General features: G+C 35.0%; 3 protein-coding genes and 3 long non-coding RNA genes across 15 annotated transcripts in view; 2 read left to right on the forward strand and 4 right to left on the reverse strand.

Annotated features, from left to right (window-relative positions):
- The first annotated feature begins 386 nt into the window (after positions 1 to 386).
- LOC100744625 (extended synaptotagmin-2) lies at positions 387 to 8,054 on the forward strand. 5 transcript variants are annotated; one of them, XM_024370999.2, is made up of 17 exons: positions 387 to 560; positions 1,488 to 1,956; positions 2,029 to 2,169; positions 2,258 to 2,334; positions 2,423 to 2,489; positions 2,572 to 2,717; positions 2,794 to 2,914; positions 3,004 to 3,174; positions 4,484 to 4,584; positions 5,803 to 5,851; positions 5,922 to 6,011; positions 6,080 to 6,166; positions 6,240 to 6,398; positions 6,474 to 6,626; positions 6,709 to 6,829; positions 6,914 to 7,202; positions 7,282 to 8,054. In XM_024370999.2, the coding sequence occupies exons 2-17, from the start codon at positions 1,624 to 1,626 to the stop codon at positions 7,607 to 7,609; spliced, it is 2,433 nt and encodes an 810-aa protein (XP_024226767.1). In that variant the 5' UTR covers positions 387 to 560; positions 1,488 to 1,623; the 3' UTR covers positions 7,610 to 8,054. The 5 variants fall into 5 exon arrangements, with proteins under 5 accessions (XP_024226767.1, XP_024226765.1, XP_024226766.1 ...); XM_024370997.2 differs by having other exon boundaries at positions 400 to 589; XM_024370998.2 differs by lacking the exon at positions 387 to 560 and adding an exon at positions 872 to 1,090.
- On the reverse strand, positions 8,021 to 12,133 carry LOC105681501. Of its 3 annotated transcripts, XR_004462663.1 has the most exons (6): positions 11,992 to 12,133; positions 11,697 to 11,910; positions 10,729 to 10,942; positions 10,333 to 10,423; positions 9,316 to 9,431; positions 8,021 to 9,133 (listed from the first exon to the last, which is right to left on the reverse strand). It is a non-coding gene; the product is annotated as an uncharacterized LOC105681501 (long non-coding RNA). The 3 variants fall into 3 exon arrangements; XR_004462662.1 differs by lacking the exon at positions 10,333 to 10,423; XR_004462661.1 differs by lacking the exon at positions 10,333 to 10,423 and having other exon boundaries at positions 9,316 to 9,476.
- On the forward strand, positions 8,630 to 16,106 carry LOC100749852 (EF-hand domain-containing family member C2-like). 2 transcript variants are annotated; one of them, XM_024371004.2, is made up of 15 exons: positions 8,630 to 8,771; positions 8,947 to 9,111; positions 9,256 to 9,406; positions 9,503 to 9,726; positions 10,186 to 10,428; positions 10,837 to 11,063; positions 11,756 to 11,947; positions 12,020 to 12,162; positions 12,431 to 12,627; positions 12,771 to 12,910; positions 13,847 to 13,960; positions 14,039 to 14,218; positions 14,624 to 14,726; positions 15,366 to 15,561; positions 15,592 to 16,106. In XM_024371004.2, the coding sequence occupies exons 1-14, from the start codon at positions 8,718 to 8,720 to the stop codon at positions 15,525 to 15,527; spliced, it is 2,295 nt and encodes a 764-aa protein (XP_024226772.2). In that variant the 5' UTR covers positions 8,630 to 8,717; the 3' UTR covers positions 15,528 to 15,561; positions 15,592 to 16,106. The 2 variants fall into 2 exon arrangements, with proteins under 2 accessions (XP_024226772.2, XP_033179467.1); XM_033323576.1 differs by having other exon boundaries at positions 15,366 to 16,106.
- Positions 12,942 to 14,751, reverse strand: LOC117152314. The gene is made up of 3 exons (XR_004462664.1): positions 14,610 to 14,751; positions 13,197 to 14,242; positions 12,942 to 13,108 (listed from the first exon to the last, which is right to left on the reverse strand). It is a non-coding gene; the product is annotated as an uncharacterized LOC117152314 (long non-coding RNA).
- The window catches only part of LOC100746902 (protein Wnt-11b-1-like), a 30,257-nt gene continuing 22,697 nt past the window's right edge, over positions 16,097 to 23,656 (reverse strand). For all 3 annotated transcript variants that reach the window (XM_024371010.2, XM_033323581.1, XM_024371012.2), the window contains one exon: positions 16,097 to 16,907. In XM_024371010.2, coding sequence (XP_024226778.1) covers positions 16,733 to 16,907 — 175 coding nt within the window. In that variant the 3' untranslated portion in view covers positions 16,097 to 16,732. The remainder of the gene's footprint in view (positions 16,908 to 23,656) is intronic.
- LOC117152315 lies at positions 19,101 to 20,725 on the reverse strand. The gene is made up of 2 exons (XR_004462665.1): positions 19,853 to 20,725; positions 19,101 to 19,775 (listed from the first exon to the last, which is right to left on the reverse strand). It is a non-coding gene; the product is annotated as an uncharacterized LOC117152315 (long non-coding RNA).

Consider the following 23,656-nt stretch of genomic DNA (forward strand, 5'->3'; position numbering starts at 1 on the left):
ACATATTGCGGACTAATCGTTTTATTACTTAATTATACCCAGGATATATAGTAAGAATATAGTTAAATTATTTTTCTCTAAACGACAACGATGGATGACAACAAGAATTTTCGTGATCAACCACAAGCATTATTAATAAACACGAGAGTTCTCACGAACGTGATCCGTCTGCAATATATTAAAATTATGAATATAGAACTATTTAAATTAAGATTTTCACCGTTTTAAAGCAATGACATGTCGATATGTATTGACTTTTCCAAATTGATGACTTATGATGAATTCTCTGCTTCCACTTTTTAATACGACGCCCCGCGAACTGATGTAATTTCAAATTTTTATTTCTATTTCTGCCACCAGACTGCAGCTAACTCGGGTACGATACTATAGCACAATCAGATTACAATATAGTCAGACGTTTTAGAGGAACTACTTCAAGAATTTCCTCACTGTAATAATTGATTGGTCCTCGAAAACATTTGATACTCCTTGAAGCAAATTGGGGAGCATTGTCGCTTTTAATTGTGCTCATATGAACAATGGCTACATAATCATACAGAGTACGTGAATACACGGTTTTATTACAAGTGTAAGCAAATTGTACAATAAGAATACCAATTTTTAACAATATTAACAACGCTTGCACATAATTAGAACTTCGCACATTTTTTCATCTACTTACACACATTTATGCTTAATTTTAAGTTATAAATAACAATATGTATAATATAGAATTTGTACTTATAAGTGCCTACTTTATGAAATAAAATTGTATTATATATTATATATTATTTATTGTTGTATATGCTTCCATATTATTTGAATATATTTTTAACATTTAATATGTGTTCGAATCATTCTGGCTATCAACGATGACTCATTTTCCACGGAAGTATTAAGCTAGACCGATAACATCTTGCGTGTATAATTAGACAAAGATTGAGTCACAATTAATTTCGTTCACTTTATTTTTTAAAAAATCGCAATGTCTTTTACTTCTTATTTTACGTGCTTTATATAAGTGTATCTGAGTTTATCATTGCTATCAACTGAACTACTGTAATTAATACTTACAGCTACTTGTACTCAAGTATGTATACTTCATAATATCAGATGCAATGATCTTAATAATAGAATACAAGTTTTGATATTAATCATAATTTAGATTATAATCTACTAACTCTTTTACGATTAAGATTAAAATTACAAAATCTGTAGATTAAATTTAAATGTGATTCAAACACAAATATAATTTTATTCTTACCACAATTAATTTTCTTACTGTATGTATACATCCATCTTTTTCTTTTTTAATGAATATTAATTCGTACAATAAATGTTTACGAAAAGTTTTATGATATTTAGACAATTAAATAGCATAATTGGAATAAAATTATTTTAATTTTATTTCATGGTTGTATAATATTACAAATTATTTGAATAAATTTTAATACGATTTTATATAAATAAATGTTTCATTCTTGCAGGAAAAATATAAATAAAATAATTAACAGGGAGCTAAGGAAATTAACCTTTTATATACATAACAAAAAGTTATGTAAATATCTATAAAAGTATAATAAGTTACATATTGAATTAAAATTTAGTTATTATTTAATACAAATGGAAGGTAACTGTGAAGACAATAAAGTATCTAAGCCAAATCCTTGGCCATACATGAATGTGGGTTCATTGACCATATCATTTTTTACTAAATTGGCAACTGTTGGTTTTATTTGGAGCTGGGGATATCTAAACTTAAATATAGCATGGTTAATTGCACCAATTGCTTTGGTAGCATGGAAAACAGAACGCAGGAAAGACAACGAATTAAAAGCAATTACTGCCCAAGCTAGTGTTATGGCTAAAGAAAAAGAACTAATAATGAGTCGATTGGATGAATTACCTTCTTGGGTTTACTTCCCTGATTTTGATAGAGCTGAATGGTTAAATAAAGTATGGAAGATCTTGATATATCATTTTAATACTTTAAATTATTAATATATAATATTTCCTTCATATTCTAAGGTTTTGTACAAAATTTGGCCAAATATAAATCAATTTGCTCGTGAACTTTGTAAACAAAGTATAGAACCTGCAATAGTAGAAAAATTAGGAGAATATAAGGTAAAGGGATTTCAATTCGAAAGGCTGGTCTTAGGTCGTATTGTAAGTACACTTTTATATTCACAATAGTTATCTTTCTTTTTATTATAAATATATCAATATTACAACTAATCCTTATATTTTGTTGCAGCCTTTAAAAATTTATGGTATTAAAGCATATGATAAAAATACTTCAAGGAATGAAGTCATTGTGGATGCAGATGTTATGTATGTATTAATTATTTGTGTGATTTTATTAACTTTATAATGTTTTATATAATTTATATAATTTATTTCTAATTATTTAATTTTATAGATATGCTGGTGATTGTGATATTACTTTCTCGGTAGGAAATATAAAAGGTGGTATTAGGGATTTTCAGGTAAATACTATTAAAAGATATATGTTTGGTAATATATACTGTTTGCAAGCTTTATTAATTTATATACGCAATTAATTTTTAGATTCGCGGAATAATGAGAATAGTTATGAAACCACTATTACCTGTAATTCCTATAGTTGGAGGTGTGCAAGCATTTTTTTTAAATCCACCTGCTATTAATTTTAATTTGGTTGGAGTCGCGGATGTTCTCGATTTACCTGGATTTAAGTAAGAAAAGTTTAGCAATAAATAAATTTATGGTTTATCTCTTGAAAAGAATAATTAATTAAATATTTTTTAATAGTGAAATTTTAAGGAAAACGATAGTGGAACAAATAGCAGCCTTTGTAGTATTGCCAAATAAAATTGTTATACCATTGAGCGAGGCAGTACCAGTTGAATCATTAAAAATACCAGAGCCTGAAGTAAACTTTTCATTTACAATACTTAATATCTAGATGTTAATTGTTGATGCTCGATTGTTCAGCATAATATAATTATATTTCTTTCTTAGGGTGTTTTAAGAATTCATGTAGTAGAAGCAAAACACCTTATGAAAAAGGATATAGGAGTGTTGGGTAAAGGTAAATCTGATCCATATGCCATTATAAATATTGGAGCACAAGAATTTAGAACAAAGACTATAGATAATACTGTGAATCCAAAATGGGATTTCTGGTGTGAGGTATGCATAATATCTTTTTTTTAGAAATCAAATATTGATAATATTTAATGCATGTGCTTTGCTACAATATTTTTTTATAAGTCCTTTGAAATTTCAAGCACATCGTCTTTTATGTGGTAAGAAATATTATTTTTTAGATAGACAGAAGCACATGATGCACAATAGTAGACATGTATTATCAAAAAACATTAGACAGAACATTTTGAAATTTCTTCATATTATTTTTGTTCTTTGGTCATATTACGATTCATCGTCATCATATCTATAATTTATTATTTTATTATTTTTTTTATACGTTTACAATCCCGTCTCAGTCAGATGTAAGATGTAAGATGTTGCTGATCTAACACATCAATGCTTTTTCCTAATAAATCAGTAAACTATAATCATTTTTACATTTACATGTACAATTTTGCTTGGAATTGTTTGCTTAGAAGAAGATATAAAATAATTCACGGATAGATCGGAAGCATCTTAGTCCATATCAGTCTAATTTAATTTCGTATTTTGGTATGTATGTATGTATGTGATGTGCGATGTGTTATGTGGGATTAGTGTGCCGTGATGTCAGCCATCGCTCAACAAATGACTGTGCTGTTATGGGACTATGATGACACCAAAGGAGATGAAAGTCTTGGAAGGTATGGGAATAAAGTAACATATATTTTCATTTTTTTTTTCAATTTTATGCTCAAGGTAAGCTGTATTATAAAAGCTAATGAAAAATTGTTTTAATCGTACTTGTTACGTTTTTTATTTAATTGTAACTGAAGATAATTACTATTTAATTTATCATTTAATTATCATCTATACGTTTCCATTGTATATTTTAATCATATATTATTGTATATTAGATCACATCATATATTAAGAGTATTACTGTCATACTTGCAAAGTAGAAGCATGTTGGTGCTGCATTATGGTATTTTTAGCATTTACAATTTTTGGTTTTTGAGTGGTGTTTGAATGTGTGTTGGTTTACTGTGTCAGCAATCACTTAATGCTTGCTATAATGTGCAATAATAAATCTGTAATAATGTCTTTTAGTATTAGAATAAAATAAAATATTTTACTTTAACAACATTAATTATTTTTTATTTTGTTTAATTTAATTTAATTATTTGTTGTTTAAATTAAAATGTTTTATTTTAATTATACTCATAGTCATCTTATGTGGCACATATTTACTCAAAATGATATATATAGTACATTTATGTTTTATACATGAGAGATTTAGAAAAACAATATTTTTGTCTATCAAAGTTTATATGTATCATAGCATTTTCACATTATGATTATATTGGCACAGGCTGTGATCTGCTCATGTCTAATGCAGAATATTATGGTGTCTCTTTGGGATAGGGATGTAGTAACCATCCCAGGTATTCAATATGGTGACTTCCTTGGCAGGTAGTAGATGCATTTATAGTATAATATTTAATAATTTAACAAAAATAGTGAACTTTAATTAACTGAAATTATTGCCTTACTTGTTATAGATCTTTCTTCTTTCCCTGTCATTTTAATATGAGTCTTGTATGTTAATGTAATTTTCTTTTGAATAATTTATAAATTTATTCAACTTTAAATAGCAACAATATGCTGTGCTATGATATACTTACAATGTGTGCCATACATATGTATTTGGTGTGTTTACTTTTATGATCATATAACAGTTTTTATTAAATTTAGTTTTCTTCATTAATTAAAGTTTTCTTTCTATTCTTTTTTTCATAATCATAATTAAGAGTCATTCTATGACATTATCATATTATTTCATTTATTTTGCATTTCGTATTTGCATTATTTAGTATCTGTATGACATAAATTACTTTCCTGAGTTTTTTTTACATATATATATATTAGTTAATCTTGTAATGATAATATCTTCTAATTTTGAAAACTTGCTTTTAATTGTATTTACTAATTTTATGGGAGTGATTAGGTGACTGCATTTGATAAAATAAAAAACTAAACTAGATTGTGTGATGGCAGTTTATAGTGGAAAAGAGCTTGGGAGCCTATTACAACACGGTGGCTGCCCACCTTTTTGACAAAGACAACGCTGGTCAAGATGATCCACTTGGCAGGTATTGCTACTTGTAGCAAGTACAGGCATAGAATGTATTTGAAATATTTTCTACAGTTAGCTTAGAAGAACGTTCCTTGTTTAAAAAATTGTAAAGTTGTACTGTCATTATGGTGCATGTTACTGAAAAAGATGTTTAAGAAGACATGGTAAATTTATATTATAAGAATAGTGCAACATATATGTGCCCTTTGCAATTACAGTAAAATGACAATTTCTGTCACCACATTACTCTTTTCATTTCAATTATTGTCTTTTTTTTTAGAAATCAGTTTTCTTATACAAGAAGGTACTGCTTATATGATTATGAATATATAATATACAGGAATTTATTGCTTATTTGTGAAACGAATGTTAGGAATTTATAATGTATGCTGTAATTGCATGACTGCTTTGTAATATACATAAACTAAATTTCATAAATATACTAATCATCATTCATCTGTATAATTACCATTGTAAACAAAATAGTAGCTAATTTCCTATACTTTAAGTAAAATATATAAATTACTAAATGTACTTATTTTGCCACAATGCAGGGCTACTATTGAAGTTAGTAGAGTGAAAAAGAAGGGAAATATTGATACAGTAAGTATAAAAAACGGTAGCATTAAGGTAGTAATAAATTTTCAGTAATAATAAAAACATTACCTTCTAGTGGATTTCATTGGAACAAGCAAAACATGGTATGGTTCATTTACGTTTAACATGGCTTCAACTTTCAAAAAATGTTGCAGATTTGCAAGCTGTATGTATTTTTAACAGAACGTAAATATTTATATAGAGTTTATAAAATAATATTATAAATGTATGCAGGCATTAATTGAAACTCAAGAACTCAGAATAACATCAATGAGTACAGCTCTTCTTATACTTTATATTGACTCAGCAAGAAATTTACCAGTAAGTATAATTGATCTATTTTAAAATAATAGATTTTTGTTTAAGAAAAGCGAATAAAATTATTGAATTACAGTGTATTCGAGGTAATAAACAACCTGATGTTTATCTTGAAGCAAGTGTTGGAGGAAGCACAAAAAGAACAGGTACTATATTACGTTCTTGTGATCCAGTGTGGGAACAAGGTTTTACCTTTTTAGTGAGCAATCCACAAACTGGTGTTTTACATATAAAGGTTATTTATTATTTTCAAAAATATTTCCTTTTTACACCAACTGTAATTTTATACTTTATTTATCTTAATTTTTAGATCACAGATGAAAAGACTGGTGTCATAGTGGGAGAAATGAGTCACAATATTTCTTTACTTTTAAAACAAAATAATCTTGAAATTACACAACAGCCTTATGATCTGCAAATGGCCGAAGTTGATAGCAAATTAATATTATCCATGTCACTAAATGTACAAACTCCTTGAACTTTTTATATTGATACATTTGTAAGCAATAAGTACATTGTATTTATACACTTAATTTCATTTGCAGATTTTGAAATACGAAGAACCTGAGCCTACTTCGGAAGAAGATGACGACGACCACGATATTAATCAACTGAATAAAAGAATCGAACGCCAAGAATCAAATATCAGCACGATATCAACTAGTCGTAAGTCTATCAATAATTACTTATATTTCAATGGGATTTAATAATCTTATATAAATAATTTTATAATTCTACGATCTTTTCTAGTTCCAGCTAGTCCATTGAATAGACAACCTTCAAAAGAATCAGTTAAGAGTTTAACACACAGTACTGGATCTGCTGCCGTAATTGTACCTGAAGAATCAGGTACCGCAGAGGAGGAATTAATCGTCATTGCTACTGATCAATCTTCTGCTCCTGTTGGAGATCAACAGTTATTCCACAGGAATCCAAATATGACATCATCCGCGGGTGAAGCTAAACTAGGTCGAATACAATTGTCTCTACGTTACAGTGTACAAAGACAGAAGCTTATAATCGTTGTACACAAAATAGCGTACGTAATTTAACAATGTGAAATTTAATTTAACAGTGTGACATTTAACAGAATGTTAACGAACTTTTTACTGTTACAGTAACTTACCTCTACCACAAAATGATCCGTATAACATACCAGATCCATATGTAAAGTTGTATCTTCTACCTGACCGTCATAAGGAAACGAAACGTAAAACAGCAGTAATAAAGGATAATTGTAATCCAATATTCGATGAACAATTCGAGTATGTTGTTTCTCAAGCTGATTTAAACAGTCGCACATTGGAAGTATCTGTATGTACTCAAAAGGGTTGGTTGTCGACCGGAAGCAACGTAATGGGTCAACTTTATTTAAGTTTGGCCGAAATCGATGTCACAAAATCGTCCACAAGCTGGTACGATATACAACCAGAGACTAAAGACTAGAAGTTCAAGAAAAGCAAGTGGAGATTTGAACAGTTGTTTATATGTTTTCGAAGACAATCTGTTGAATTTCCACGATGCGAGTTTTCGAAACGCTGACGTCTGTAATCATGCGTTTAAACCAAATTCCATCATACTATGAAGAGTAGAAAATTTTCGGAAGGGTTTAACCGATATGAAAGTTCTGAGAAAGTGTCAATGAGTACGTCTATTATCTATTTATACTTGGACCGTCCACTGTCGTAAAACTTGTTTAATTTTGTAGTTACTGCGCGCGTGCGCGCCGTTTCCTTTTATGTTATGTTATCTACGCTTATAGAATATTTTCGTCGCTAACAAGTGCCAGTAAAACAATTTATTGTTGCTAGTATCTGCATAATATACGTGCGATAGTAACTTTACGCATATTACGATTATACGCATAATATAACATCTGTTATTCATTAAACATGACTTAATCTTTTTGCACAGAGGTTTATTAATAGGGTGTTTCAAATTATGTTTGATCAATGAATGTATGATCTTGCTTTTATTACGCTTAACTTATTGAATCTATTACCTCATTTACTACATACTTGTGATTTATTTACCATTGATGCATTTATATCATTTGAATAACGAGTTACCAATTAAATAGTATCATGATCTGTACATCATGCTCTTAAGTAATAAAATTAATAACAAATTATAGTCAGCAGTATCGTTCAAAATTTATCACTAACATAGGTTGTTACGAATCAAACTAATATATAATATATACGTGTTATTATATTTATACCAGAGTTTTTGCTATATTGTATATTGCTATATATTATATAAATTTATGTTTCTGCATATACTGGTATAGGATATTACCAGTGCAATATTGCAAATTGTTGATGATAATAAAATTAAATATATATATATATATATTAAAGCTGCAAGTACCTCGAAGTTCTTCTTTTCTCCTGATGAAATCAACTGAAGTATCTCCAAGGAAACGCAACAATAGCAAATAGCAGTGACGCGTATTCTTACGTCGATATCAGATACGTAAAGTGTTTCTCCGTAAATCGGCTACAAACTCTTCAAATGTATCATATTTATTAATCCAATTTTCATCGGCAGTAAAATGCAGCGTGATCTTATGCTTCCATGTCTACCAGGGTTTAGTTTCGATAAAAACGTAAGTCATTTTTCTTTTACGGTCTCATGACACTTTGTGTTTAATTAACCGATATATGCATTGGCTACGACATAGAATTTCATGAAATAATTTTACATTATTGATGAGCATAGAACATACGCACTTAATTCATTATATATAATACAAAAAACGCTTGATGTATCTCCTTGTTTAGCTTGATCGAACAAACTTTGCGAGGAATCAATACTTTACTAAAATTCACGATGGAGTTTATTATTTATCGGAAAAGTTTGATAAAAGCGATCCAATTCGTTATCCGTCAATTTATGCTCGCGGGGAAGTTCAAGAACTGCCTCCTTGGATTGCCTATGATGGCCAAGTACGATCATTTATCTAGAAAACTAGACAATTAATATCGATGACGTTTGATAATTCATACAGGAGTTGAAAATAATTAGACAAAGTAGATTAATTTATTGAATATATTTATAGCGATATTTTCTATATCGAATGCACTTTTCAGAGGTTAATGTTCAAAGCATTTTTTCAAGAAACAGTTAACGAAAGATGGAAAGCAGCTTACCAAATACGCGTGGTAAATATCAGCTTCTTTTTGGAGGATGGAACGATGAAAATTTCTGAGCCTTCCGTGGACAATAGTGGACTTGAGCAAGGTTCAACGGTGCATTCTCTTCGATACTTTTAATTATTTAATATATATTTAAATCTGTCAAAGTTTTATTACTGAAAGATGAAACGCGTGTACTTAGGCGTCTTGTTAAGGCGACAGAGAATTCCAATGCCTGATCCAGTGAGATACAGATACTACGATATAATAGATCTAAATATCGGCAAAGAGCCGGAATTATTTGGGAGAGTATATAAGATCGTAGACTGTGACAAATTTACGAGACAATTTTTAAATCGTATGGGAATCGCCGTGCCAGATCCGATAGAAATACCAAAGGATCCTTATTTGGAACTTCATAAGCGAGTAAGTACAATAAAAATAGTGTCCGACATAATTATGGTTATTTAACTAATATTTTACTTACAATGAAACATTGACAAAAATATTCTTTACCTCCGTTTGCATATAATTTTACCTTTGCACACAACTTAATACATACACGAACATTATTTTTTATCGTACTGTATGTGCTTACTTAAAAAGAGATTTTACCGTAAAACGTGGAGTTTCGAAAACACATAACGTGCATGGAAGTCTTTAATCTTATTTTTATACTTTAGGAATCAACATTGTTTTAATGTGATCTATATTATCGCGAAATGGGATTCTCCAGTTATCTAGAAGCATTATTTTTCTTTTATTATTCTATTATTTATGATACACTGTCCTCATCTATCGATTTAAGAAGGATTTCCGGCTTTACATCTGTTTGTTTACATCAGCAATAGCCTGCTTACTCTACGCTTTGATTGATCGAAATAGGAAACATTTCCAAAGAAACCAAAACAGAAGGTGGATACTCGCGGCGATTTCTTGAAATACGACAAACAAGTGCTTCGATTTTATGGATATTGGGATGACACGGATAACCTTTACGGTGTCGTGCATGATCTGGAAATTTACTATTACCTAGCTGACAACACGATAGAGATCAAAGAAAATCTGCCGTCGAATTCCGGACGAGATTCCGGTTCCACGTTTTTGCGACGTATGCAAGTTCCTAAAGTAAGAATTTTTTTACTTTTCGACTGTTCTATTATAGGAAATTTTCACAGAATGATCCATGTAACAATTAAAAAACGACTATACTTATAAGGCAAAATTTTCATTATGAGTGTAATACGCATTTTTGCTTGTGTCATGACAGAATTGACAGTCGATGTACTCTCATTGTACGGGATAATTGAGCTCGCGAGTTTACACAGGTTGGCATAGATAGAACAGGTTAGACTGGACCGAAGATGCAAAAACCAATTTGATTTTGGCATATGATTTTGCAAAACTACGAAAAGATGATTTACGTACCCAAAGATTGCAGGCAGTGACTCGCTGCTTTTATACGCTATTTATAATGGAATTTAGTTTAGCAAGACTTGTAACTCAAGGGATTAATGGACGGGCATTCGAATGTAGATCTTCTCGGAAATGGGCTCGATCGGAACAGGGAACGCTTTTACCGTCTTGAACGTCATGGGAGACGATACATCCCATGGTTATTACACGATAGATCCATTGAACACTGGAAAGGTTCGTAGGGAGTATTACAAAGAAAATGAACTTAGTATCGGCGCACAAGTAAATATCTTCGGCAGAATAATTGTCATAACAGACATGGACGCTTTTACGAAGGAATACTACAGGTAAAATATCCAAAATACATATTTAAAGGCGAGATCGCGAAATAGAAATAGATAAAATATTGTAAAATTAGTTCATTTTAATGCGTTAAGGTGCACTCTATTTGTTGGGGATTGTTTTAGAAACGTTTAGAAATAACTTGACAAAATTTTATGTATATATATACACAAGGTGTCCAGCTATAGGAGGCGACTTAAATATCTTGGAACATTTAACAACATAAACGTGTAAGTTCACATGTCATCCTAACATCGTCTTACAGTTTCATCATCCTTTTAGCGTTCACGGCCATCCGAAGATCATAACTCAGGCATATTCATATTTTCTTGTCTGCTATAAGATGCAACAAAAAAGAGTACGCGTTTTCTACATAAAACATAACTATGGCCTAGAAAAAGAAAATTAAAATATGAAAAGTAAAGAAAAATATTCATTTAAGTAATTTAAATTTAAATTTTAAATCGTGCTACAAGCATTGCAAACGAGAGAGACATCGAAGCGGCCTCCTTCAGCTGGTACATCCTGTATATTTATTACACAAGAATATAATTTCCCATAAAACATTTCCTGGTTTCGAATCATCGTCGCTAATAACTCTCACTTCGTCGCACTTCTGAGGCAACGTTAATACTCACGTAGAAAGCGTAGAAAAGAATGTGTCACGTAAAAAAATGTTCCTTGTATCGCATCAAAGGAAAAAATACGGCCTGGATGACTTCACGCCCATGGAAAGACCTCGAAATGTTGGCGAGATTTGCGTGAAAGTGGAGAGATACATTCCACCCTACAATGGTTTTGGGTCCTACGAAGATTCCCTCGGCAACTGTTTCAGGGTGATACCGCAGCCACCTAAAACAGATGTCGTTAAGTTCCTGCGTTACGACAAGTGAGCTTGAGGCGTGATCACGAATACTAGAATCTCGCGAGTACCTTTTCTTCCTCTTTTCCTCTTCCTTAGACAGGGCTTGGACAGCTACGTTTTGAGATTCAGAGCGCAAATGATATCGAACGTACCGGCTAATCAAGACAGGCAGTTCATTATAAGAGTTTTCCTCATGGACGATACGGTTTCTATTTTCGAACTGGCGAGGAGAAATTCAGGTGAACAGTTTTTTAAGAAAATATTGTTATCGAAATGATCAAAATCAGATTACGAAGATGATACCAAGTCGGAAAGGCTTCTCCTTTCTCCTAAAATAGTTTGATGTTCGACACCTACGGGGTTGTCTTCAAGAAGTCATCGAATGTCCACAAACCAAATACCATTATACATATAAACGGTCGTAGCCTGATTATTAACATTCGTTTCAGTTTAGCTCCTCAACATCGTTTCCTTATTGATTGCATGGGTTTTTCGCGTTATTTGCAGGCTTTAGACGATGCGTGTTCCAGAAGAGAATGCCAGTGATGTTACCTAATCAAGAGGTATTTGTAAGCAAGAAACCGGATTATTACAAGCCGGAGGATTTTTATATTGGAGCACGTCCTAACTTGAACGGTTTTATCTTCGAAATTACTTCGGCCGACGTTTATGCTCTTCGTTACATGGAGTTACATTGCGATAAGGTGCAATAATTTACACGCGTCTCGCTGTTTTTACTGTTCCACACTGTCCCGAACTTTAGAACATCGGATTAGCGTTCCCCTGACGAACTCGGTCGGGCAAGCCATTGAAATATGAACGTTTCGTTTGTATTGCGATTTTTCAGTTCGCCAAAGCTAACGCCAAGTTAATCGTGGAAAAACTACGACAGACATTGAAACCGGTTTACAAAGAATTCCTACAGCTTTGCGAGCCAGCCCAATCAATCGACGGGGATGTTCGAGTCCTGCCGTACGAGAAACTCAGGTATACGTCGCCGTTTTGTTTCATTCAATTGCCTATGAGGCGAATAACGAAAGTATTCGAACGGCGTGACAGGAAATGATTCGTCACGTAAAAATCAAAAAATCCAATTGCAATTTGTTGAAACGCACGCTACTGCAGATTACGAATTTATGTGAGTCAGAGCATGCGGATAAGTACAGCAGGTGTTGATTCAGCACACTGAAATAAGAAGAAAACTTCGTATAAACATACGCCCGATACGACCATGTTCTCGAGTTACAGCTTATTTTGCGATGCTAGATGTTACTTAGATCAACGACTTCCTGGAAGATGGATATGTCGTGCTGGTCTTATTTCATCATCAGCTAGCTCTTCGCACCTGGACCCATTCGATTGTTAGTCACAGGAGCGTTTAAAGTGTCCTGTTTATACAACGTCGGTTGACAGTGTCGAAACTCTTCGTCAAAGTCGCCGACGAATCCGTATAAGCTGTTGGAACAGGTTCCACGATCTACGATGCGATGCATTCACGCTGCTACCGAAGCTGCACCTGACTACTTGGAGCGATTTTCTGGGTGGTAGCTAAGCGACTATAACGACACGAAACAAGCTGTTACTCGACAGTAAGGTCATATGGGCAGTTTGTAGGAACTCTTCTTCTTATTTTGGCGCGCTGAATCAGCTCCTGCCGTACTCCCCTCATGCTCTGATCCACCAAATCTACACACGTAAGATTAAACAAATTACACAACATTTATACTAAGCAACTGAGTACAAATAACAAAGATATGCGGAAGCTGTCTTTTAGAGTCCTTGCAAGCCCTCAAATAGACATTTTATAAGCCACGACCTAACGTGCTACCAATCTTTTTATTTGTATTATATAGCAGTTTTGTTACACCACCAAATACTATACTATTTATACTGTACTGTTACAATAATTTCATGAAAAATCAGGGAGGTCTTGGGCAAGTATATGGAAGGAAAAATAACAGAGCACGAAATAATCACGATCGCTCGACATTATTCGTCTCATGAGAAAAAAGAGTTTCATACTAGGGAATACATAAGGTAAGCAATCGTCGTTGGTAGAAACACCGACGTAAGATCGATTCAACATAGTAGGAATAATAATTAGACGTTTAACAGACAGTTAATGCATACGGAACTTTTGCGAACTTTGTGGAACGATCTCGATCGTTTGGAGGAGGATCTGCATCATTGGGACAGAGGAAGAACAGGGTTCTTGCCACGCCATACGTTGTACACTACGCTCCGTGCTGCCAGACTTCCAGTCGACGTGGAACTTTTAAATTCCATGCTTGATCAGTACGTATATAAGTGGAGATCTTGCTGCAAAAACCAAGCCAGTCCAAATTTTAAAAATTGCGGGAAATTTCGCAACTAAGGAATGCGGATTTTGTCATTAGTTGGTATTGATAAAATCCGCATTTCGTGAACTTTGCCAAATGGATGATAAATTTGTTCCTAAACAGATTTTCCTCTCGTCCAGCAAATGCTCGACGAGTATGCTCGACGTATTACGAATCTTACGTATCCTCGTACGTCTTTATGTATTTTATGTACATTTTAAGCAACCATACTAACATTTTGGATCTAAAAAGGCATTAGTATGACAAGTACATCGATTTTCCACAATTTTAAAGAATCGATAAATTGGAACTACATATATATAACTGTACGCAATAATATTACTTACCAATAATAATATAGCATTCACAAGAACGAAGAGGAACAACTGGACTATAATGACGTTCTAAAATTTATTAACGTTAAAGTGGATCCTCCTCCACCAGCGCCGCCGATAAACGTCAAGGTATTTTTTTTCTCGTTATTGTTTCACGCACCTTTTCTTCTGCAAATTTGACGAATGATATTACCTGGTAATGATACAATATGTAATAGCCAAGTTGAACTATACATTGTTTACGATATACACAATATTTTTTCTATATTTACTATTACTATACTTACTTACTATTACTTTACTATGTTTACTATTTCGATAATTATCTCCAATATGTTTTGCTTGAAATTCATTTACTATATTTTTTCTATATTTACTATTATTGTACTTACTTACTATTACTTTACTATGTTTACTATTTCGATAATTATCTCCAATATGTTTTACTTGAAATATATCCAGCACTGCAGCCAATATACCCATACAAATTTTCTGCAGGAAGTATGCACAACTTTCACGAGTTACTCTATCTATCACCTGAAACAAGATTCTCTTTGCATTAATCTTTTAGATTATTATCTCTTTCTAAACTTGAAAATTCATCTAGAAAGTTACAAAAAATTTAAAAAGAAGATGACACGTGAGAATAACAACAGTTATTCCCATAATTAAAATGGGTTTTGGCACGTCCTTTGCTTTTTTCTTTCTTGTCATATTGAACGACAGAAATTTATTAGCTATCTAAGCCATTATTCATGAATGTTTCAGACTGCACTTTGGTGGGCATCAGAAAAAGAACCGGACTGTGGAGCTGGTATAAACTGGTGTGTTTTCATAAAAGATTTAAATATTGTCGACGAAGAGACGAATTCAAACGAAAGCTCAAAGTCCCCAGAAATGCAAATCACAGATTGCAAAACAAACTATTGAATATTCTTATACAATAATAAGTCATTTTTGCAGAATTTTCATTATAGTCAACAATGTTATATACTTTAAACATGCACAGTTTAAATTTGCCTATAACGTATTTTCGATTATTTTACATAATTATACATTTACAATATCTCTCATAATTATTCAAACATCTTTTATACTCTGCTGCTGCCATAACAATTGATTAATATTGTTAATTTTATAAGTCAAATATTATTTTTCTAATTTTTTATTCTCAGCTCTTGAAATTCTTCTCTGACGGTTTCGATGTCCTTCTAATACAGGACATCGTTTCAAATACACGCGCGATACACGATTCTTACCAAATTTACAAATTAATAGAAAATTCGTGAGAATTGGAAGCGATATTTCTCATTTCCTCTTTGAAGTCGTTCGAATAATTACGTGGAATTTTGTACGTTTTTACTTTGATCGTAATTTATAACAATTTTTATGAGAAATGTATTTTATACCTATGTCAATTGCATGCAATGCAACGTACCGTGCAGATCGTAATGCGACAAAACGTGTAACGATCAACAGAGGTGAATAAAATCTGCTTCTCCGTGTCAAGTGATATTTATTGTAGAATATAATTTTCAATACAAACTACGTCGAATTCAGCAAATTATTTACATTGCGACTAACCACGCCTATGTCTAACATGCTGCTAACGGTGTTGTCTGGTTTTGCGCCTGTATACCAATATCAGTTTTTCATCGATGTTATTAATGTCTAATCTTTTCTCGTGCCTCAATATTTTGGAAAATGTTGACCGACAACACTGGTGTGCTATACTCGCAGCGTATCAAACACATAAATTTCAATAAATAGTAGACGGGATAAATAAGAGTTTCATCGAGTTTCCTTTTAACATTAAGTATTTTCTAATTACGTTTTCGTCATCGACGATTCGTTCGAGTAATCGACCATCACCAGCCTGAATCGTACATTTTCCACATTTTTCGATATAATTACACAACGACCTCTAAAAATAACTACAAATATGCGCTTCCAATCGCGATATCCTCCGATCGTCCCGAATTATCGCGACGATTAATCACACCGCGTAAGTTTCATGTTTTTAAACGCAATGGACAAGTTTGTCGTTTACAGAGTTGCCCGTGAACAGTTTACATGAATTCTTGCCACTTGAGCTTGATCAGGCTTCAATTCGAGGTTTCTACGAATCCGTGCATTCATTTGCACTCGTACGTTTTCATAACTTTTCTGCATGTCTTGCATTTGACGTAACAGCAGCTGATGTACTTGCAATCGCATCGCTCTAAAACTTCTTCCGTTTTCGTCACGTGTCCACGGCCGCAACAAAGGTACTCGCAACCTTCGTATCCGGTACTGCTGCCATTGCATTGCCTGAAAGGGGAAAATCGAACGTATTAGCGTTGCTTTACATCCTAATCTATATTAGTATTTTTCGTTTTATAAGGAAATAATAGATACACATTTTCTATTTTATGTTATTCTATATGAATTACGATCTACGTTGTTCTACTGGAACAACAACAACAACTGTGGGTTTATTATTTCCTTATGAAACGAAAGAAACTATTGCGACAACCTGATACTTTCTTCCGCGCAATTCCATTTCGCCCCATTATATCTATTTATATCTTTTTCATTCGATTTATATGTCATTCGATATGTTGTTCGATATATATGTATTTATATATTTAGTAGCTTGTAATTCTCACGCGTTTGTTTTAATAGGTTATTACGTTTATCATATCATTTGTTGCCAGTCGATTAAACGCGCTCTAATGTCACGACATCGGACATAAAGTTGGTATTTTAATGTCGCGACAAATATCATTGCACGCGTATACATATGCCAATTAAATTACGAGCAAATTGTCGAATGCCGTTTGCTAGGAAAGGAAATAAAAATACGTAGGATATCATTGAATAGAATACGTAAGTAAGACCGTATAAATTCTTCGACGGCTTTAAACGAAATCGTTAACGTCTCAATATTACCGGTTGATTGCCCGATCGTCGATCGCGCTTCCATAAAGATGCGCAGCCTGCGACACATTAAAAAGGGAAAAAGTCTGCCAAGTCACCTGGCATGTTGTTGCGGCCCACGTGTTTTTACACAGGCGTAGTGTTAAGAAAAAACGATTTCGAAAAGTATACGGTGAAATGGTCGAAGGCGTCCCGTAATAAACATTCACCACGCCTACTTTGTATAATTATACGGAGGGTTATAATTACCGGTTGTAAGCTGTAACCGGCAGGCCAGTCAGTGATGCCCAAAGAAACCAGGTACTATACATATATTAACCGGCACAGATGAAATATTAACATGTCCAGAACTAGCATCCGATTAGCTTACGAATTGCTCACCAGTTTGGCTCAACCGTTCCATTCTTTTCTTTTTTTTTCTTTCCCCCTAATCGTACATAGGGAGAAATAAAAAGAAATTAACGCGTTTTCTACGGCAGAACTACACGTAGGTGAGAGTAGTATAGTACCGACCACTCTCTAAGCTTTTGTGCTACGAACAGAGCTACTCTTGGTGGAAGTGGAACTTCGAAAGAGTAACTTGTAGCACAAGTGGCGCTTAATAAAAGGGAACAAGTCGTCTCATCGACGATCGACGTGGTAATCGAAGTGGTAAATTTCAACTTCAAGGTTACTAGCTTCACCGGAGCATTCTTCCTCGGGGGAACATTTTCTAGCAAATAGGTCGCCGACTATCGGTTTGCAGGACGCGTGAAACAATTTGACGAAGGATAAGTCGATAGAGAGGCAGCGACTCGACGTCGTATAGTGAAACAGCAAAGAGCAGAGATTTCGTCGAAGGCATCTGACCACGGAGCAGAAAAAGCAGCGACGTCTTTCGGTAAATGAACAATTCGTTCCAAAATTCATTCAGCTAACCACTGAGATAACAACCGACGTCACGAGCAGAAGGTACAGCTGCTGATTCGATGGGTGATTTACAGGGCGGGCTGAAGGGAACAAAGCATCGGAGCCAGAAGGGATGACCGCGTTGTCGCTGTATCTTCTGCCGAAAACCAGTCGCCGTTCCCGGGATGCCGTGGGTGATTTTAATTCACGAACATCGAGCCGTGAATAATTCAGGACGACGAAGACGCTGCTTTCGCGTGCTGCCGGAAAATCCGTAGCGAATGCAATCACCGACGAAAGCTCGCTTTATTCTTTCTTTCTCGCTTTATCTCGTGCCAGCAGCGATCGTTGCCCGAGCAAACCTTCGAGGCGGCCAGAATCCTCGCGATACTTCTTGTTAAGAATCATCTTTCGATGGATCTTTTTTGTCGGCGTAAATATCGTTAAACATTTGGCTACGAAAGCTGTGCACTACCCCGAGGAAACAGTTTCACGGCAGTTCGAGCGCTATGTCGCTCGTTTTCCTTCTATTCGGCTTTCTGTAATATACAGCGTGTCTGCGAAATCCCGGTACAAGCGGTCGGCTGGTGATTTCACGTGGAAAAGCAAGCGGAGGAAAAGGAACGACATTTTCTCGTCTAGGGTTTCGCTGTTTTTGATTCGCGATCGCCGACGACGACAATCGGTCGGCTGCACGTCGTCCACCTTGCGCAAATTGATACTCGTCGATTATGATTCGAATCGGACAACACCTGACAACAGAAGGTTCCTCGTTGTCGGTTCAACGAGCACGCGGCTTCGGCATTTAACCGTAAGCGAAGAAAGATTCCGCGTCGATAGCAGAGGGGCCGTAGAATCGTCGAAATATCGTAAAACAGAGGATTTATTCGGTTTAGAGAACAGGTTTTTCCATCGACCGGAAAAATCAAGTTCCGCCCTATCTGCAGGGTCTTCCCTCATAGGTAATTACCGATACAGTCGTATAAATAAGCGAGTATCCGATCACCGATACCCCGGTCGGTGATCCGACTATGCCGAAGATAACCGAGATCGAGCCGAGAAATTCGTTGTGTGTGGCTGTTGCACAAAAGCGAACAAGGCGAAGGATCGAGTCGACGTACAGGATGGAAGTATTTTATTAGCGCCAGGTAACGATTAGTTGACTAGCTCGGAGACAGAAATAAATGCCGCGATCGCCACGAATCGCGCACCGTAAACTCTTCTGAAATATCACTCGTCTGATATCTGCATTATGCATCGGATAGATATACAGGGTGTATCGTAACGCGTGGAATCCGCGTCGTAAGAACGCGTGTCCTGCCTGACCTTCTTCCCAAGTTACAGCCATTTTCGCGTTCCAGTAATCTGCGACTGCTCGCATAAACGCGTTAAGAACTTGCACAGAGAAGAGAGCAAGCAAAATGTATAGGTTTAAATATAGCTCTTACCTACGGAACAACCCTGGCACGAGTAAGACCATCGAGTAAACGTCGAGGGTGTTACATATTTTATTAACGACAATGCAAGTTGCAAACTGTGCAACTGGAACAAAGCGGAGACATTGAAACATACCGTGGTCAAGCGTCCTCGATATAAATCTAAACAGAATTCTCGACAGAGTACGAATATTACAAGTATCTTTTCTTTTCGAGAAGAAAAGCCAATAAAGGATACATACACGCGTATAAAATCGTGCATGGGATTAAGATCTTTCTGCGTGAAAGAATGAACAGGAAAATAAGCCAGGCAACGCAATAGGAGCAAACCGAACGAGGCTAATCCGGCAAAGTAGGTAACAACAAGAGACTACAGCTTTAACGAAACAGTTTATCCACTTTATAAACCTAAAACACGATGTATTTGTACCGTAAGTTTGTATATAAATATTACTACTATTATTAACCCATAAGTTCTTATCTTTGTAGCAGGTGTTCGAAATGGCCACCTTCGAAGTCTGTTTACAAACTTGCTATCGTCGCGTGAACAGAATAAACAAAGTACCACGATGAATGAAGAATTACGTCAAACACGTCACAGAAAGAAAGCAGAATGGGTCGAACGCTTGCCGAGGAACTGCCCGTGAATGGAACGTAAATAAAAACAGTAGGCAAATTAGGGAGGCGAACAGAACGCGCTACTTCATACAGAGTGTACAGTAGAGGTACAGTATACATCAACGCCGTATGAAACAGAGATGCAATGTTGCTTGTACATTTTTGCGACGTTATTAAATAGTTTCTTACTTTTACTCGCAACCCACTTATTACCGAAGCTTACAACGGGCGAAAGCCAAACGCAAGAACAATAGTAATAAAGAAAATATTTACGAGCAGCTCGTTCATTTTTACGACACGCGTACCATTCTTCTGTGTCCACGCAAACAGATAAACGAAGATGCAACGAAGCGTCGTTGACTGGCTGTCGTAACGTAATTTTACGATTCTTGATACGCTTGATTATCGCTGAATTTCCATTCTTTTCTTCCCCGTAAAGCATTTTCTCCGTAAAAAGGATTCGTTACCCATTACGTTCCTTGAAAATGAAAAAGATCATTAGTAGTATTCGCTGTTACGTGATCTCGTTCGTAGTAACAGCTAATCGGTTGATCAACGCCGATGCATTCGTTTCTATACGTTCAGTGTCTTTGAAAATATTTAATGAAATTCTAATTAAATCATCGCATAGGCATATATACATGGCGGTACGTCGAAAACGTTCTCCGTCGTTTCCCTTAAATGTCGTAACTGTCTTTAGCCGTCAGGGTGTTATTCCTGACGGTTGGAAATATTACGACCAGTCGAAAAAAGAAAAAGTCAATTACTTATATTCGCCAATTATTCAGAAAGGCTTACATTTCACAGAGAATTGGCGACGAGAAAATTAATAAGACGATCAACGAGAGAATTAATCGCTTCGGATCCTTTTCAACGGGAAACCTTTCCCCTCTAACGAGAATTCTACGAGATAAACGAAGGCTAATCTCCGTTGGAGAAGTTTTACCAGCGTTCCGACACCTTCTTCTTTATTCTTGCCTCTAGCCTGCAACCCTAGCGTATGGCTGTTGCACGAGACGATACTCGTTCACCACGGTAGATACTTCAAATGCATTGCTTTCAGCGGATTATGTAACCGGTCGTGCACCGTGCACGCGTATGTCACCGGATTTAGCGATGAAATAAATTAGCCTACGTTACGTGTCATTGATATCCATTCTAGATGACGTTTATCGATGTAAATCTTCTCGCGAGGGTTGCTCGATTTTTCCTTTAAATTAGCCGACACGTGCATTGGCCGCCGGTAGAATCGAGAGATAAACAGCGACGATATTTGTATAAATTTGTTATATAATACCCAGCACATGCACAGGGTGTCTCGACTAAACGGGATCACCTAAACCTCTGATACCTTTCGTCTCACTGGTATTACGGCGGTTGCACAAATTTCCACCAACTCTTACGCGGGACCGGATCCCATAGTTTAGGAAGAATACATCGAATAAAAGATCACGTCGACCGGAATAAACAGATATGCAGAGTTCTATTTAAAAGAATACCGATAACCTTGTAGCCTTCTCAAGAAAAAGAAAATTGAGAGAAGATTGTTTCCTCGTAAGTAGTCCAACTTTGTCCTGAGAAGCTTCCTTATACGATCGTAAACGAGGCAGATATCTTAGGCGATTTCGTTTAACTGAGACAACCGTGTACAACGATTATAGGTAACGCTGCAACGTAGTAGCATTGAATTTTCTATTGATAATACATTCTTCTGTAATACGAACGGTATGAATAATGTAGTTTGTAGATTGATCTTTTTGCTGTTCGACTGACAGCATATTTACGGAGCTCAAAGCATCGACAAAAAGTACAGTAGTTTATCTCATCGGAAAATGGAGATTTTGTTAGACACAAGATATCTCAAGCTTTTTCTGCTAAACGGTGTTAGAATATTTTTTACTTTGGGTCGCTTTAATATTTTTTACGCACGCTTTTTTACACGAGTAGATAATTTTGTAGTGCTATTTCAACTTTGAAAACACGTTCGCGGTTAGGTTTGTAAAGAATTTTATTTCGTGCATCGTTATAATATACAACAATTGCGCACTTTGCCTATCTACAATTGCACGTAACACGAAAGGACGTCTGTGTTACGATATTGTACAATATATGCGTAATTGTATCTTTCTACGTCAAATGCATCAAATGAAAATTAACATTCTTCGTAATTGTATTATTTTCATGAAAACCGCACGAGCATTAGCCTTCAAGATTTTACTGAGAACAAAATTTACCCGGCAAACATTGATACGCGCGAACAATTAACGCAAAAAATTAGTAGCGTACATTCCCCGAGGCTGTAGGGAACGAGCAAGACATTCCCAATATAAGAAACATATCGTTTCCTACAGATGTGAAGTCCTGTGATGTGAAAATCCCGTGTTCGTAAAGGCAATCAATATTTACGTACTGTGAAATCGAACGAATACAAGCGTCAATTTACTTTTACGCTTTCTCGACGCTTATTTCGTATATCTCCCTTCGACTTCTTGGCAAAATATTTATTATTTCTGTTCATCGGATACTTCCATCAGGCCCGTACATCTATACGAGTGCATCGCTGCTACAATACTGTACTACAATACGCTCGAATGGAAAACTCTGGTACACCCCGTACGTGTAAGATTAATATCCCACACGAATCTATTTTAGAAGCGAAAAATATCGTTACATATGTAAGCATATTTGTATTTCGATTTTGCCTCTTAATACGAGCTTCTGACAAATGGAACTACCGTAATGAATTCCACTCGGCTATCTACAAGATACTTGTTGTACGTTGTACATGTACCTTACTAACGAACTGAATAAAGTCGCTGACAAATGTAACGAGATAACACCTGACTGCGTTGAAAGGATAAGGAAATCAATGGCAAGGTGGTCGCGATCCTATATCAAAATGCAAAGTCATTTTCAAAGCAAAGCTACTTCCTGGCCTCCTTACGCCACCTCTTGCGGATAAAGATACACAACTTATCTTTTTCCATTTTCCCTCTTCTTTTTCCACGCGCGTACTTAACGATTGCGTTTATTTGCCGAAGAAATGGGAATTAGCAAACGCGTATCGGCGATCGAACGAACGCAAGTTAAGACTTGTATTTTGAGCAATATTCTTATATTTCAGAACGCGAACCATACGTACAAAGTGTACAGGCTAACGTAAGACGACTTGAAGCTAAAAAGTTCACTCAGATAAGG

Source organism: Bombus impatiens, unplaced genomic scaffold, assembly GCF_000188095.3.
Source record: "Bombus impatiens unplaced genomic scaffold, BIMP_2.2 scf_1079, whole genome shotgun sequence".
NCBI lineage: Eukaryota > Metazoa > Arthropoda > Insecta > Hymenoptera > Apidae > Bombus > Bombus impatiens.